The sequence below is a fragment of the Saccostrea cucullata genome, unplaced genomic scaffold, assembly GCF_032062105.1.
Source record: "Saccostrea cucullata isolate Sc308-1 unplaced genomic scaffold, CSIRO_AGI_Scuc_v1 ctg1402, whole genome shotgun sequence".
NCBI lineage: Eukaryota > Metazoa > Mollusca > Bivalvia > Ostreida > Ostreidae > Saccostrea > Saccostrea cuccullata.
The window spans coordinates 139,831-158,816 of NW_026920677.1; the positions used below are offsets into that span (position 1 = coordinate 139,831).

The following is an 18,986-nucleotide window of genomic DNA, read 5'->3' on the forward strand; positions in this document are numbered from 1 at the left end:
AAAAATTTTAAGGATCACCGGAAAACACCAAATCTTTGTATATTTATTGGAAAATATGTAAAGTTTCTATTTGGGGAGTTTGACCGGTTTCATTGAAATAGCGCGCTCACAGTAGAACTTGTCCGCGAATTTTTTCTAACAACCCTCGTATATGCTCTTGATTCCAATCCTCGTGCTACAAGCCCCGCTTGTTGTCTCTATTTGTCCCGCCGTGCACGTGATTTTTTTTTTATTAACCGCGCCTATCGATGAATCAGTACATTGATGAGTAAATAAAGCACATTAGCTTGTAAAAAGGTTTATTTCATAATGTGCGGGTATTCGTTTTGGAGACAACAGAATCCAGATTCATTGCATCAAAATTTTCAGCATCGGGTGAAATTAACGATGAAATATTTGGCGCCGGGGCTCTTGGATGGAGTTTTGAACACCATCAAGACTGACAGCATCTTTAAAGCTGAACAAAGTGACTTTGAAAGTCTTAAACTTCAGAGAGGGAAATTCCTGAAAATCATCAAAGCACAGGTCTCCTCCCGCTACGGGATAGAAATGGAAATGACGACATAGTAAGAAGCCTTTTCACCACATTTATTATATTTTAAAAAATGCTTACCATTGTTTTTATGATCAAGAAACGAAATAGTACACAGAGCAGGGGAGGATAGGAAGTTTTTTTTTTAATAATAAGGACAGTGAAAATTAAATTTTACTGAGTAGTGCAGCATTTTTTTTTTACATGATAATAGTATATACTTGTATAATTCATTGGAATATTTTTCTAGATTTAAATATTAGATTAAATATTTGCAGATAATGGAAACGTCGTGGAAACTCTCCGCGGTTGAGGAGGAAGCAAAGAAGAGGTGCTTTAACCCTCCTTTGCTTACCATGGCTGAGGCTGCCTCGGTTGGACTGCGCGAAAGACCTGTCAATTGGAAAAGTCAAGATTGAACATGTATGTTTATATGCATATTTTATACATTTTCAGTATATGTTCACTTTATAAAACAAGAATATGATCCAAAAATATAATACTTTATCAAATATCGCATAAATACACAAAACTATAATATATGAATTGTAATTTTGAAAAAAAAAATTGATGTCGTTTACCAAAGCATTGTTTCAGTTACTAGTAGTGTAATGAAATTTTTATTTCATCCGAAATCACAGTGATTTCATACTTTAAAAAAACTGGAAATTCCCTTATGTAAAGCAAAATGTTAAAGAAGTATATGGGATTTGTAAAGCTATACACACTAGCTAATATATGAGAGTAAAACATATGAATAAAAGAACACTAGATTTTTTTTATTTTTCTTAAAATAGATTTTTAAAATTTAATATTAATGCAGGCATTACTTTTTCAGATTGGTGAGCTTGCAAAAACGATCGTCATGTCTGGGAGATTCAATTGGTAACGGAGGGTCGCTCTGCCCTTCTGAGCCTTTGGGGAGAAAAGGCTGAGCAGACTAACATGACCATGGTGTCCATGCCCTCAAGGCCGCCAATGAATTTCGCGGCCATGTAAAGGGCTTATTGCTCCAACACCCTCAACAATATTCAAGGTAAATAAACATGTTTAAATTGATTTCTTATTATTTTTTATGGAAAACTAATAGTTATGTTTAATAAAAACTAGAGGTACTGTGAGCAATGAGCTCACTAAATGATACCCCCCGCCTCCATATAGTAACATGTATAATGGCAAAGTCCATGTTTTGCTGTGGCCGGGAAACTCAAAATATGTGTCGAATCTAAAAGTAAAATAGGAGGTGCACAATGGCAATATGTAATAAAGATTCTGTGAAAGTTTCATCAAATTTCATTCAGTGGTATGAGAGGAGTTGCGGATAAGAGATAGGTACCCCAAAGCGTAACAGACGGACGGACGGACAGACGGAAGGACGGACGGACAGACGTACAGACGGACGGAATTAACGATTACTATATACCCTCCCGCTTTTCAAGCGGGGGGTATAATTAAGGAATTTGTATTATTTAGAGAACAAGACAGGTTCTGTATCATATGCACAAATCTCCACCCCCAAATTTGTATCTACGATACAGACCCCGTCTCGTTCTCTAAATGATACATGTATTAATAAAATTGTTGATAACTGGCAAAACGTAATTTTTCAGTTAAAATTATGTTAGTTTTATATAAAGCTTCATTTTTTAAAATAAATGAATTCATAATTTTGCACATGTTACAATTTTGCAGATTGGATAACTGTCAACAACAAAAGCCAGTGTGCGTAAAGAACTGCAAGATGTTATGGAGGGTCGTTCTGCCGTCTTGACCCTTTGAGGAGAGAGGACAGAACAATCCTCCATAACTGTAGGGGAGACAAACATGTATGTTATATAAAGGCGACCAATGAATTTTGAGGCCAGAGGGCCTACAACTGTACACCATCGACAACATTTATGGTAAATAAACGTACTCATATGATCTGAAATTGTTTTAATTCTTCTTCCAAATAAGTTGATAATTGGCAAAATGAAATTATTCAGTTAAAATTATGTTAGTTTTATACAAAGCTAACTCTTTTGAAATAAATGAATTCATAATTTTGTATATGTTACAATTTTGCAGATTGGAGAAGTGTCAAAAACAAGTGCCAGTGTTTGTCAAGAACTGCAGGTTGTTTTGGGGGGTCGTTCTGCCCTCTTGGCCCACTGGGGAGAGAGAGAGAGAGCAGAGCAATCCTCTATAATTTTAGGAGCAACTTACAATTAACGTATGGAATATCAAGGCAGCAGATTAATTTTGTGGTCAGAGGGCCTACAATTCAATGCCATCAACAACATTTGAGTTAAATAAATGTAATCATATGATCTGAAGTTGTTTTTATTCTTCAAAAAACAAAAAATAATAACAGTAAAAGCGCTACAGTTTTAATAAAGAGTTTTGGATGTAAAAAGAATAACCGCTGCAAAAGTCACACATTGAGAAGTTATAGACTGTTGCATAGAAAATGAGACATGTACTACGTATCATTACTAAGAGGTTAAAACAACTTAAATTTGTTTTAATAACAAGAGGCCCACGGGCCTTATAGGTCACCTGAGTAACGTGTAACAACTTTCCAACAAATGAATTTGGTTTGACTATTTTAAACTAAATGTCTTGAAATTCACAATTTTGAAAGAGGCACCATTGTTTATCATAACTATACATTTAGCATGCTTAATTTGGTTACTTAATACCCAAAGGGAGATGAGAGTAACAGAGAGAAAATGCATTTCCACTTTATAATCACCAGTTGTGCACACCAACCCAAAGGAACCACTGACCCAGGGGCCACATATTTTAAAATTTTATAAATTTCATCAGAAATGGGTGAATAATATCGAAGAACGGATTTCAAAGTATTACTTTATTTTCAGACTATGTAACCCCCCTCCCCCAGCAGTACCCCTAACGCAGGGGCCCTGAAATTAACCATTTTGGAAGAGGTGGCGGGGACTATGTAACCCCCCTCCCCCAGCAGTACCCCTAACGCAGGGGCCCTGAAATTAACCATTTTGGAAGAGGTTACGACTTTTAGTAAAACTTGGTACTGGTGTTAGGGTGGGGCTCTATAATGATTATATTGTGAAAACGCATGAATTCTTTGGAAATATTTTCCTTTGCTCCTTTGTATAATGCCAATTATCTAAGTACATATATATGATAAAATACGTGTCGAATAAAAAAGTAAAATAGGAGGTGCACAATGGCAATATGTAATAAAGATTCAGTGAAAGTTTCATTAAATTTCACTCGGTAGTATAAGAGGAGTTGCGGATAAGAGATAAAGCGCAACGGACGAACGGACAGAAATCCCGATTACTACATACCCTCCCACTTTTCAAGCGGGGGGTATAATAACGAGAATACTTTTAATCATCTAGATGACGAAACGATTATATTTCAGGACAGCTTAAAAGATTGTTTTAGCAATGAATTAATCGTGCATTTGTTGAAGTGTTTGATATACAAACATGAAAATACTTGTAGATGGCTGAGGAAATTGAGGTAAAGGATGACAATTTTGAGGGTGAAATTGAGTCTGTTTCCTTTAAAAGGAAAATATATAGTCTGAAAAGGTAACCGAAAACATCTTTATCATATTATTCTTTAAGATATCAATACAAAAAATACGTCAAGAATGGTGCGATCAAAACAGAACTTGACCTAGATATTCTGCTGATATCTGTATACCATATTTTATTTCAGTGTGTGCAACGGTTGCAAAGAAAATGAATGGAAACTAAATGGACCGACAGACAGCAGCAAAGCAATATGCCTTCCCTTCTTCGAAGAGGGGTATAATGAAATATATAACTATAAAACATATATTCAAATGTAAGCCATGCTTTATTGAGATAAATACTGGACAGATCAAAGTATGATGTAGAAAACCAGCAAAAATTGGAATAAATACTACAGAGTCTAAACATAACCGATAAGGAATAGGAAAATACCCAGAAAAGTGTCCAAATAAAATAGATAGCGGAACAAAAACCACTAAACATAACAAACAAAGCACATATACAGGCAGCACTTGGTGTTCATAAAAATATATACAAATAAAACTCGCCCTCATTATAAACAGCGAGTGATAATTCTTATTATAAACGTCAGTGTCTTGACAATTATATATAAATCAGATATTAATATGGCGCTATCCAAACTCTCAAGATGACTGCTGATTGGCTGACAGTGGTAAAATCGGCGATCTGATTTGTTATTACTCCTCCACCACGATTTCTTCAACTTTCAGCAAGAACTCTACGATCTCCTCATCATTTTCCTCATCCTCCAGTGTGTCTGTGTCCACACCTGTCATCATGTAAGCAATTATTAACAATAGTTAATGTATTAAATTTTTTTTTCGATTACATTCATTTTTCATTTTTAAATGCTTTCTTCAGTCTCTAAAAAAATTTATATCAAGATTTTAATCATTCTTATTCTGGAATATCTGACATTTAATTGTAGGTAAAATTGAAATCATTACTATTTATTTGGGGTGGAGAAGGGTGTTAGGATTAAATGAACTAGAAAACTGACCAGTCAGCAAGGGCCCCGCCATGGGGTAGAATTATAAGGGTGCAGCTTATGGAATGATTCAAAAATATATGACAAATAAGAAACAGCAACTGTATTCTTAAAATTTATAATTCCTGAATATCCAAAAACCTGTTAATAATATCCTTGTATTTACACAAGGCAGTAAAGAACAACTCAACACTGAATGTATATCTGAACAATACTGAAGCTTGTGTTATATAAAATGCCAGCCTTCAATGAATGCAAATACATATCATGAAGGCTTGACCTTATTAAACTTCCAAACAAACAGCAGTTGCAGACAAAGGTTTTCATTAATCTTAAAGTGACAGATAAAGATAAGCCTTCTAAATTTTCTGCAGCAGACTAGATAATTAATCTCAAGGGCCAAGGGATTAATTGTACTACTCTCTCATCATTTTCTTCTGAATTTATAATAAGAAATTTTTCAGTAATGATAGAATGAGGTTTTTATCCTACTACCTTAAAAATCAATAATATTCTTGAATTTACATGAAGCAAGAAAAAAAAAAAAAAAAAAAAAAAAAAAAAAAAAAAAAAAAAAAAAAAAAAAATAAAAAAAAATATATCTTCTTTAATCTTTTTCTTGTTTTAAGAATTCAATGAAATCAGAACTCATTGTGTAGGGTATTTCAACAAAAATAAAGTAAAAACATTTATACTTCAATCCACTTAAATGGACTTAACTTCAAAACAAATTTCATTTGTAGACAGAGGTGGTAATTAATCTCAATGTGACAGATAGAGATAATGCTTTGGATTTTCTTCAGGAGGAAAGCTAATTAATCCCAAGGGACTCATTCATTGCAGTATTCAGTTTACAATGGGAACATTTTCAGAAGTTATCTCTCTTTGCCAATTCATTCTTATATAAAGTTAAGGAATCTACCCCACCACCCCAGCTCCAAACCAGAGGACACAGAGAAACAAACTTAGCATCAAAATATGTCTTTTTGCCTACAGAACTACCATACCAAATTTGAACTTAATTGGACTACCATAAAAAAAGTTATTAGGAAAAAACAGAAAATTTGTGGACGGAAGAATGACAGACGGACAGACAGACAGAGTGATTACTACAGGGCACCTGCAAATCCTTGCGGGGCCCTAACTAGTTTATTACTAACCTCCTCTTAGCTCCAGTCTCCTGTATTTCATCCTCTCCCATTCCGCCACACATTGTTCTCGGAAATGCTTATAATCACTCATTAATTCGCTTCTCTTCTCAAGAATTTCCTAGAAAACATTTTAAACACAATTAAAAGTTATAATCAAACTTTTTTTAATAGTACAAGAATATAGCGAATTTATGGCATGCAAAGAAACAGTCTGGGAAATACTTATTTGGAGAAGTGGGAACTTACAGTAGAAACATTGGACTGTCTCAATCTGTCCATGGCTTCAAACTGCTCCGTGTACTTTTTCATATTCTTCTTAATGGCCTTTAAAGGAAAGCAATTGTGTAAGTGTCAAAGTTAAAGCTTACTCTAATCTGTTCAACAGAAAAGTTTAAGAGTTATAGCTTACTGGAATCTGCTCAACAGAGAGCTATCAAGTTCAAATGTAATGGAATCTGTGCACCAGCCAATTTTACATCAGTTATAACTTACTCTGATCTGTTCAACAGACAGTAGGCTGGGAGGGCGTGGTCGCCATAGTAACTGACAGAACCTCTCCAGCTGGATCTTCTGCAGCAGACGTCCTTGGAAAGACCAGATCCAGTAGGCATTGTCCACCTATAAAGAGAGAAATTTTAGTTATTTGAAAAGAAAGTTACTAGACATGACTTCCAACATATCATTTTCATCATGTGAATTTCACCTTTCCCCCTTTCCCTGATATTAACTTACTTTGTGTCCCCACCAGCTGACAGCAGACACCACGTATCGTCCAGTCGGATCCCATTCCACATCCGTCGCCATAAAATGTTCGGTCTGAGCCATCACGGTGACGTCAGACGCATCCACAAACTCCAGTACACCATTCATACTGCAAACAAAATGACAGGGCATTAGATTATCAATTTTCTTTGGAACATTCCAGTAATATAAGTTGTTTTAATGGTTTTATTTACATTACAAATTTATTTCTTTCAAACTTACTTGCGCAATCCTGCTAGAACAATAAATTGACCTGTTGGACTCCAGAACAGGTGGTTTGCTTGCCTTCTTTCCAAAGTTTCTGCAAAAAATAGTTGCAGTATAATGTCTTGTAAAGTGATAAACATAAAAAGTGGCATAAATTTCTCAGGGCGATGGCAAAAAGGTTGGGTTAAAAAATCAGAGATCACTGACAATTTCTTAAAATTTAAGAAAACTGATATTTGCATTACTTGCAACCAAAAAATATACCAAATTACTAATCTTCTAGTATGCATTATTTAAAGTATCAAGTGTGCTTAAGAGAGCATGTAAACGTAAATTTTAATATGATCAGATCAGAGGTTTCCACTTACTGATTATTTCTACTTTTCCTGGCCTTATCTGGTAGAAGGAAACAGAAATCCTTGGAGATTCACCATGTATAAATGCAAAACGACTTCCTATGGGCTCCCAAGCAAAGGCAATCACATTTTCTGCCAAAGATTTTATCAAAGTGGGTTATAATCAGACTTAATTTCAAATGAAGAGTTCAAAGATCAAAATCACCATGTTTTATACTATTCTTACCTTTGACTTCCACTTTATCTACTGGAATCTGTTTTTCTCGGATTCTAAACAGTTCAAAATTGTAGTACAATCCCTGCAATTATAAATCACAACGTAAGAATACATTACATTGTCAGAATCATCATAAGAATACATTACTGTACACCAACTTTTATTCGCAAGCAAGAAAAATCTGTGAGTTTTGCAACCTCCACGAATATTTCTTGTCGTGAACAAATTATCTATTTGTGTAAAATGTTGGCTTGTTCTCGAAAATTAATAGTGGCAGATGGATTCCAAACTTTAGAATTATGAATAAAAGATGTCACAAATAATAGCTGGTTTACAGCACTGTGTAAAAATTAGGAAATTTGTTGACCTTTTACAAAAAATTCCTTTTTTGTTCTGTTGTTTTATTATCTGAACTGTTTCAAAGATACTCACACTGTACTTGAACTGGTCTTTCTCCTCAATTTTCTTGGCCTTGGAGTAACGGTCGACCTTGACACACAGGTAATCCCCATTCTTCTGCCAGTGCATCTTACAGTCGGCCACATTAAACAGGTTCTTGATACAGAGCTCCTGACGACTCGGCATCTGGATCAGGGTGACTCTGGCTGGCACGTTCTGCTGCTCGGGAACCCAGTAGGCAATTATGTTGTCAGAAGGGGACCAGGTAAAATCTCTGAAAAAACATAGAAAATTGTCAGGCTTGTTTCAGAAAACATTAATTTCTTAACAAAAATGTAAATTGGACCTGTATTTACAATGTATCATCATACTATCATGACTCTTATTAATGGACTTTTACCAGAAGCACTGACTTTCACAGTTGACGGTTTACTTGACATTTAAACCTGTATCATGTAAGGAGGTATGGAATTGATAATAGATAAGAACACCTTTCTAGTGGTCATAGGTAGTGCCTGTAAGGGGTACTAACATGTGAAGACCGGGAGTTGAGGGTAGGGTGGTTGACGTTTTCTTTAAGGACAACCAATTTACGCTTTGAAATACCCCATTATTTGGTTGAATTAAATGTTGAGCTCAATATTTATATGGTAATAGAGCTTCCGTACATTGTTCTGGTGTAAAAGTAAACTGTAAAAGTCAGTGCTACTTGTAAAAGTCCAGTAACAGCTTCTTGTTTAAAGCTGAACACTTCTCATAAATAGGCACTATCAGACGGGTATATAAACCGTTCAATTTTGCTACACCCAATTGCACACTCGAAACTCGTGGCCAACATGTATTACTCCTTTCGAGATTTTTTGCGTTTATTTCTTGTTTTTATGTGCATTTTCTGTTTTTAAATAATGTATTGAGCGGTACTTTTGTCTTGTTTTGGAAAAAATACGTAAAATTTAATAATTTCATCAAGATTGAGTAGCACGCGGTGAAAGGTGTACATCTACACTAGTTGGATCTCGACAGTAAAATACATTGAACTGATAAGCGATCTGCTCCTTATATACGAGTTGTAGGGAGAGCGTTGAACAACTGGAAATATGGTCGACTATGCCTATTTACGAGTAGTGTTCAGCTTTAAGGATGTTTCATCTTACCTTAGTCCAGTTATTTTCAAACTCTTCTTTTCTAGCAATCCCATCGACTGAAAAATACATGGCATACATTAACTCATTTCAAGATTCTAGCTTCAAAGACTGTTCTGTTTCACTTAAAGTATCTGTCTGAATTAGGTGGTATAAATGAACTTACAGGTGTTTCATAAACACTGAGTGTATCTGGAGTAATTCTTCCAAAGTAGGTACCATCATGATTCCACCTGAGTGAATCAACAAATTATTGCTATAAAGTCATCTTATTTATAAAATACTCTTCAAGTAATATTTCTTCACTTTTTTAAAGATTTAGAAGCTGTATTTATTCAGTAATGCAAGTATGTTTAGTGTATTTGGTAATTTATGGCAAATAAATGACTGAAAAGCTGATAGCTGACAAGTATACTGACTTGAGTATAGGCCAGGTGGACTGTGTCTCACAATGAAATCCTCTCTTCTTCATGCCTGTCCTGATGTCCCAGATGATGATCTGCTGCTGATCCTCCTGACTGGACAGAATCGGGCTGAAGGTCACCATGTAGCGCTCACACGGAGAGAAGTCAATAAGCTGGACCCCGGGGTGACTGAACCTCATAATCTGTTCAAACTTCTCCCCTCCCCACAGGGCTATACCCTTAGCATGAAATGTGGCCAGGTAGGTACCTTGTGGTGACCAGCGAATGTAGGTCTCTGTCCATCTCTACAAATTAATCACATTTTGAATTATTCAAAAGGTTCCCAATTAAATAGTATGGAATATTGTACCCCATGACTGATATATTATCATTTTAAGTTTTTAACCGATTCCTTACTTTTAAAGATACAACTACAGTAAAACTCGTTTATTACGAACACGGATATAGCGAAGTTTTTCTGGGTCCCCAACAAAATTCCTAACAAATCTCTGTAAAATTTTATGGTTCTAACGAACTCTGATATAATGAATTTACGGATATAGCGAACTAATTTTGAGTCCTGTTGAGGTTAAATATAATGAAATTCACATCTTTTATAACAAACTTTTAAAGATCACAAAATTTGATAAATTGAACTGTCTTTATTTTCTTTAAGCATTTGTATATAAAATTAAATTCATAATAAAACCTTTGTTGTCGAAGATATGTTTTGTAATATTTGCTTCCCTAACATATTTGGTAGTAATACTTGAAGGAAAACATGCATATTGCGAATTTGCTATATATGGTTATACTAATTCGCTATACAGATATAACGAATTACGGATATAGCGAATTAAATTCATAGGTCCCCATGATTCGCTATAACCGAGTTTTACTGTATATGACTTAATGTGTGAATTAGAGTAAAAGAAACATTTTTTTAATATCTCTAAGCATAATTTTTTTTTATAATAAGTTTAATTAACAAATTTTAACAATCAACCCAGCTTTAATTAAAATGAAAAACATACTGCTCTTTCTTCCACCAGCACAGGTTCCCTGGTAGTGTTTCTAAATATAGCTGTTCTCTCTCCTCCATCATAAATAACACTAAACTGATCAAAACAATCAGGATCTTGAAGGAAGTAACGTAGGTTACCCTATAAATAAATACAAGAGATAAAGACAGGGGACAAATGAAAGATATACACTTTCCTGACACTTTACTCTATATAATTCCCTGACCCAATCAAAATCAACAAAAATTTCTGAAACACAGCTTAAACTTTTTTTCTTCTAAAATTCACAACAGACTTACAACATCGTGATAAGCTTTGGCTTTTGGTGCCTCCCATTGTTCAGGAATCTTCTCAAACCTGAAGGAATTCCAAAAAAAAAAATAAGCCAACTGGCACTATGAACCATCTTTAATAATGGTCAGCAATAATTTTCTCCAAAGAATCATACTGGCACAACTATATTACTTGTCAAAGTCAGAGAAGAGGTTGACTTGTAGTGTATGCTGCTTGTCCAGCTTGTATCCATTTGCCATCTTCACAGCTTCCATGGCATGATTGGGTGAACTGTACTCCAGAAATACAAACCTATAAACAAAGTACTTTAGTATGAAAGTCCTGCAAGTTGTGTTAAATATGCTTTCAATTTTCTGTTCCTTAAAGAAACATTTTTTTTTAAATTATAAGGATTTTAATATAAGTATTCAAATCACAATTTCATATTCATACATTCTGTATAAAATTCTTTTATAATCAAGATATTGTCCATCTCTCAACACTTTTTAAGAAGTCATTTTTAAAAACTATTTAGTGAATTCACAAAATAATTTTTTTTTAAAGTTTGGATAAATAAGGTTTCAAAAGCAAACATAAAAAATATACCCTTTTGTTTTATCACCAGCAGATGGGAAGAATTCCCTGGTGATTTTGCCAAATTTTTCAAAGATCTTTCTGATGACATTTTTGAGTTTTTCCTGCCTGTCTGGTCCAACTTGAGGAACATTATCCACCATAATAATGTTGTCAATGCCATCCGATTCTTTAGGTTTGGTCTTCAGTAGGTCTCCTAGCAACTCTGATAATAAAAACATGATATTGTAGGTATCATTCAAAGCCTAGTTTTGTAGTTATATGTTACAATCAACAAAGATGATATCAGACTTAATCCAGTATACCCCTTTTTACTGGAATCAAAATTCATCTGAAGTAAAATGGGTTTACAAATTTCCATAACAAAAGCTAAAAAAAAAATGAGAGTCAAGAAAAATGTACTATAATGTGTTAGAGAACATATCACCACTGTAACTTTCTTACAGCTCAGAAAAAATAGAACTAGGATGACAAGATTCTACTTTCTTTGGTGTATTTGAGGCAGTTTTACTTATTAAAAGATAAGTTTTTAAAAATTCATTTGGGCTTTAATTTCAGGTTTCCCCTAAGGTGATGACTAATCTCAGTGAGATTTGAGTGCTTCAAATACTTAGTTCTACTATCATTTGGCATAAAAAGAAACAAAATGTCAAAATGATGATCTTGAATCCTTGACTGGAGCTCTTGGAAGTTGGAAGTTTACACAAATATGTTGAAATTATGAAAAATAACAACTTGATTTTGGGTTGCCTTTAAAAATAAAGGTAGGAAATGAAATTATGACGAAAATTAAGGGAGTTAAAAGGATGTCCAAAAGGGTAAGTTGAATCTGACAGACTGAGAGAATTTAATTCAAGCCATCTTGATTGTAACAAATGGTCAAAGTTCAGGCAGTTTGTGAATCACTCTGAGTGGCACTAGCCTGACCTTTGAAAAAGACAAAGTCAAATTTTTTTCTTCAAATTTGTCTAAACAAGTCTAAAATTTAAAAATGCAGACAAATGCAGACAAAAAAGCTAAAGTTATGCGAAAAAGGTCAAAAGTCAAAGAGTCGGAGGGCAATGTGAGGTTAGGAGATGACGTGACAAAGGAAAACAGCGAACTCATTGCAAAACTAATGGAATACACGGAGATTAAATCAGTTTGGTACTTCAATGGCTTCGTGTATTCCAGTGTGGGTGAAAAACGAATGAAATTCGACATTCTGGACGATATCGACTACAAATTAAACCAGAAGTCTCTGTCGAGACTGAAGCTCTACTGGTTTGTACTTATAGCAAAGGAAGAGAAAAGTACTTAAGCAGTTGGAAATTGAAACTTTTCAACAGCAATAAATAGAATAATGATCCTTGATTAAGTCTCTTTATGTTCTTAGTGCAGTCTACTTGCATGCCACATTTATATTATAATCAAACTAAAATTGTATTTGGAGTAGCATTTTGAAAGAATTTCAGGGAAATTTCTATTTTTAGTAACCACGGCAACACCGTTCATCGAAATCAAAAACCGATACACAGAATTGTGTATCTTAGTGTAGTCTACTTGTGTGTCAAGTTATATTGAAATCAGACTAAAACTGTAGGAGGAGTAGCATTTTGAAATAATTTCACAGAAATTTCTATTTTTAATAACCACGGCAACACCGTTCAACGAAATCAAAAACCGATACACATAACTGTGTATCTTAGTGTAGTCTACTTGTGTGCCAAGTTATATTGAAATCAGACTAAAACTGTAGGAGGAGTAGCATTTTGAAAGAATTTCACAGAAATTTCTATTTTTAGTAACCACGGCAACACCGTTCAACGAAATCAAAAACCGATACACAAAATTGTGTATCTTAGTGTAGTCTACTTGTGTGCCAAGTTATATTGAAATCAGACTAAAACTGTAGGAGGAGTAGCATTTTGAAAGAATTTCACAGAAATTTCTATTTTTAGTAACCACGGCAACACCGTTCAACGAAATCAAAAACCGATACACAGAATTATGTATCTTAGTGTAGTCTACTTGTGTGCCAAGTTATATTGAAATCAGGCTAAAACTGTAGGAGGAGTAGCATTTTGAAAGAATTTCACAGAAATTTCTATTTTTAGTAACCACGGCAACACCGTTCAACGAAATCAAAAACCGATACACAGAATTGTGTATCTTAGTGTAGTCTACTTGTGTGTCAAGTTATATTGAAATCAGACTAAAACTGTAGGAGGAGTAGCATTTTGAAAGAATTTCACAGAAATTTCTATTTTTAGTAACCACGGCAACACCGTTCATCGAAATCAAAAACCGATACACAGAATTATGTATCTTAGTGTAGTCTACTTGTGTGCCAAGTTATATTGAAATCAGACCAAAACTGTAGGAGGAGTAGCATTTTGAAAAATTGTTTACAGACAGACAGATGGACAGACAGACAGACAGACAGACAGACAGACGGACGGACGACGGACGCATTACTATCGCATAAGCTCTTCTGGTCTCTGACCAGTAGAGCTAAAAACCGGAATTCTAAGGACTAACTGCTATGGGCTCCGCTTTTATTACGCCCTTCCTACTTCCGATTTTGACCGTATAAAGAAAAAATGCCAAATGATGCTACTCAAGCCACTTGACTTTTGAAAGTAAACTTTTACTTGTACACAGTTACTCTATTTTCATTTGTCATATATATGTTTGTGTTATTCTATCCTTTCTCTTCTTCTTCCTCTCTCTCCTCTTTTCTTTGTTCTGCTGCTCGGTTCCGAAATCCCTTTGGGTGTCATTTATTTACATATATGTCTATTTCTATACAAATATCCTATGGTTAAAATAATTTCAGTCAATTGTCAAGGTCTTGGTGATATTGCAAAGCGCAGAGATGTTTTTAATTACCTCAAGTCTTTAAAGTGTAATATATATTGTTTGCAAGACACTCATTTCTCATCGGAAATGGAAAATGATATATGTTTTGGAAATATATTGGGCATTTTGTTGTAAGATCTATTAACTATGGTTACAGGAATGATATTATGTCTATTACGCAAAGACATGGAGTTATAACTTTATTACCTAAGGGCGACAAGCCAAGACATTTCATTAAAAACTGGCGTCCTATTACATTGCTAAACACTGTATACAAAATAGCATCTGGCTCCATTGCAAACAGATTTAAGAAATATTTAGATAAAATAATCAACCCTGACCAAACTGGCTTTATCTCCAACAGATATATTGGAGAAAACATAAGATTGATATATGATGTAATGCACTTTACAGAAGAAGATATTCCAGGACTTTTATTATTAATCGATTTTGAAAAAGCTTTTGATTCTCTTTCCTGGAACTTCATACAAAAAACTTTGCACTTTTTTAATTTTGGCCCTTCCATTAGAAAATGGGTCACTCTTTTCTACACTGACATTAAAGCTACAGTTAATCAAGGAGGTAACTTTTCTGATGTAATTAAAATTCAAAGGGGATGCAGACAAGGAGACCCTTTGTCTCCATATATTTTTCTGATATGCGCTGAGATTTTAGCTATACAAATTAGGAAAAATAAAAAAATAAAAGGTATCACCATTGGAAATGTAGAAAAAAAGATATCTCAACTGGTGGATGATACTTCCCTTATTCTTGACGGAAGTGAGGAGTCTCTTTTAGAAACACTGAATACCTTGAACACTTTTTCGAATATGTCTGGACTATGTATTAATTACTCAAAAACACACACTGTCTGGATTGGATCAAAAAAATACAGTGATGAGGTTTTAATCCCAAATTACCAGCTTAATTGGGGAACAACTAGATTTACTTTGTTAGGAATAAATTTTGATGTTGACTTGGAAAAAGTGCCTGAAATAAATTACCAACCAAAGCTAGTACAAATAAAATCCATTCTTAGTCAATGGGGAAAAAGGTTTTTAACACCAATAGGAAAAATTACTGTTATAAAGACTTTGGCTTTACCAATATTAAATCATTTACTTATGTCAATCCCAAATCCATCTAATGTTTATTGTAAAGAATTGGAAAAACTTTTTTCTCATTCTCATGGAATAACTCAACACATAGAGTTAAGAAAGATGTTATTGTTAAAAGCTACGAAGATGGAGGACTGAAAATGATAAATTTATATTCTTTCATTACTTCATTGAAATTATTTTGGATTAGACATCTGGTTTATACTAATAAAGGGTGGGAAAATTTCATAAAGAATATGAACATGTATAAATTTACATCCTGTGGAATTGAATACATCACTCAACTTATAAAAAACTTAAAAAATAAATTCTGGATTGATGTGTTCAAGTCCTGGATTGATTTGAATAAAATTTGTAGTAATTCTGATGTAAATGTGGACTGTCCATTGTTTATAACCCTAATATCCATATTGGAGGGAAAACCTTTTATAGTAAAAAACTTTTTGACAATAATATTAGATATATTAATGATATCATTGGAATAGATGGTACCTTTTATAGCTTTGAATGTTTCTGCAATATTTATCCAGATGTAAAGATTAATTTTTTAGAATATTCTAGTTTAATCCATGCAGTTAAAGCTTGGATAAAGAGGAGTAATTTTCAGAAAAATTTACAAAAATCAGAAAATCCTCTTATTACATCTAATTGTTATCTGGTATCAAAATGTAAAAAATCAAAAAATTTCTATGAAATATTACATCAAAACTCTTCTGTGTCAGCTGGTTTTAAGAAATGGATTGAATTATTTGAATTAGATAACAAGGAATCCAAAATAATCCATAAATTACCTTTTAAAATTACAAAAAACTGTAAACTCCAGTGGTTTCAGTACAGAATTCTAAATAAAATATTGGCAACTAATTCATTTTTATTCAAAATCAGAAAGGTAGATTCTAAGCAGTGTAATTTTTGTCAAAGAGAAGTAGAGACAATTGAACATATCCTATGGGAATGTGATTTTGTACAACTATTCCTTGAAAATTTTGAATATCATCTTCAACAGAGAAATCTCCAGTTGCCCATAACCAAAAAGAATTTTATTTTAGGCATTAAAGGAAAAAATAATGAAATAGGAATATTATAGTTTTATGGCTAAAATATTATATTTATACTTCTAGATGTACCGAAAAACCTCTAAATGTGCACTCTGCAATATCACACTTAAATCAATTTTACCAAACACAAAAATATATATCATATAAAAATGATGAAAAAGAAAAATTTGATACTCAGGGGAACAGGTGGAACCAACTCTTCTTCTAGTCTCTCTCTCTACTCTCACTCTCTTCCCGCTCGCCCTCCCTCCCCCTATCTCTCTCTTTCTCTCTCTCTCTCTCTCTCTCTCATCTAAGTCTCTCAATCTATGTAACAATAACTAATTATGAATATTCTGTATGAAATGAATTGTGTTTAAAAAAATAAAATAAAAAAAAAAAAAAAAGTTTTTTTAAGATTTCCCAAATAGGAGCTGACAACAGGACAAGTGGTTGATCAAGTTTCACTTTCTCACCCTTAAAATTCATTTGCCCAGGCATTGGGCAATGGTATTTGTCAGCCCCTGCCCCAAGCACTCATTCCATTTAGCAAGACAGAAATATGTGTTTGGACAATAGTTCATTCAAGTACCAACCGGCAGGGTTTTTCCAGTCAGCACCAAGAGTAATGTACTAAATGGATTTGGCTTACAAAGAGAAATTACTTTGGTTTTTTTTCTTTTTAATGTATTATCATTTATACCCTGATTTTAGCTGTATCAGTCACATTCAAACGCCTTATTTTGTACATGTGACTTTGATTTTCTCATTTCACGTGTTTGCCAACAATACATGGTACAACAGCCCATATTGGTGAACAATAATGTAGCAAACTCATTTGCACCTTCATCTGAGATGTCATCAACATATCCCTCTGGATCACTGAAGTCTGGTTCCTCCATCTCGTCTCCGTTTACACTCCCTTGAGACTGGGATTCCGATTTTCTTTGCCTTCTCTGCTCGTGTTCCGAGCCCCTGTCAGCCGCCATCTTGAAATCCTCGTGCACTTTGCCGGTTCTTTCAACGCATGCGCGAAAATAATATTAGCTCGTACCACAGTCACCTTTTTTCTTCAATTTTATTTTTTCAGACAGTTTAATTAAATCAATTGTGAACCAAAAAATTAATTAATAAATGGACTCGCACTATTTTCTTAAGGTATCGACATAATAAATATGACCTTACAGATTTTATCTTTATTTTAAGTTTCACATTCATGCCATTGAAATGACAAAAAGTTGTATATATTTATGTATGATAAATAGTTGAAAGAAAAGCAGAATTTTGAACACTGTGGAGTCACAATTTCTTAATATTCTAGAAACTTTATATTTGCATCATTTATAACCAAAAATTGGTCAAAAAATAAACACCAGTCTATCAATCCAGGATCTTCTCTATTTTCAACCGCAGGATAAGTGCTATTCTGTCACAGAAACTTAATTGACGTTTTACATTTTTCTTTAAATTAACAAAAAAAACATCATGTAATGTAATAGTGCATCATTATATCGTATGGATTTTTTTATTATGAAAACAATGTTGTAAACGGCGAGTCGTGATTTTCCTTCAGAAAAAATGATAGTACATGCATTATTGAACCGAATGACTGTTGCTTAGAGTCAAAGTAAAGTATCAAATCTCTTTACATGTATCTTGGTTAAATATATTTCATTAATACTTGATTTCAAACTCCACTTGATTTTAAATAAAAGGACAGCCTCACACTTACTACAGGATACAGGTATGTTGTACTGTTATTCACACACAAGAAGAATAAGATAAGATACCCAATTTGGTGTCCTCTACCTATTCTCACTTTTTAAAATTCTCGACTCCACCTATTCCCATTTGCAAATAACAATAGATGTTTAGATAATTAATTTGCTTTTACACTGAATAGTTAGACTAATTACAAATCCCCTCTTAGATTAACCTGCATTTTGTATATCTTTGATAGATAATAATGAATAGAGTTATAAAAATATATTTTATTTCATTTAAATATTTGGATTTCAGAAATTAACAAAAAAGGTCTTACCAAATAAAAAATACACACACTTTAGAACATAGAATAAATAGATTCATTGAGAAAATGTGATATCTATAAGTCTGGGTATTCCAGGCGGAAAAAAAGTTATAATAGCCTGAAAAAGTCATGATACTCTGGTAATTTTGTAGAAAAGCCTCAGAATTTGCTCTTCATTGCTGATGTTGAGTTAATATATTAAAATTATGTGTGGCATGGTATTGTGCAGCGTGTTCGAATTGAAAGTCACGTGGTTATAAAGGGTATAAATAGTAAGACCATGCAGTTGCACGGCACTCTAGTATTTAGAGAGTATATGGCTGCACAGGAGTCTGAAGTTTTTAGTAAAAAAAATTTAAAAAAAAAAAATCCGGAAAAAAAGAG

The 18,986-nt window shown here is 33.6% G+C and overlaps 1 protein-coding gene across 1 annotated transcript; it reads right to left on the reverse strand.

Annotated features, from left to right (window-relative positions):
• Positions 1-4,347: 4,347 nt before the first annotated feature.
• LOC134255560 (eukaryotic translation initiation factor 3 subunit B-like) lies at positions 4,348-17,601 on the reverse strand. The gene is made up of 17 exons (XM_062738093.1): positions 17,418-17,601; positions 11,590-11,782; positions 11,176-11,295; positions 11,010-11,067; positions 10,723-10,851; positions 9,704-9,993; positions 9,451-9,517; positions 9,297-9,343; positions 8,176-8,416; positions 7,753-7,825; positions 7,539-7,658; positions 7,186-7,264; positions 6,934-7,072; positions 6,694-6,819; positions 6,448-6,525; positions 6,211-6,319; positions 4,348-4,831 (listed from the first exon to the last, which is right to left on the reverse strand). The coding sequence occupies exons 1-17, from the start codon at positions 17,560-17,562 to the stop codon at positions 4,740-4,742; spliced, it is 2,106 nt and encodes a 701-aa protein (XP_062594077.1). The 5' UTR covers positions 17,563-17,601; the 3' UTR covers positions 4,348-4,739.
• Between the last annotated feature and the right edge of the window lie 1,385 nt (positions 17,602-18,986).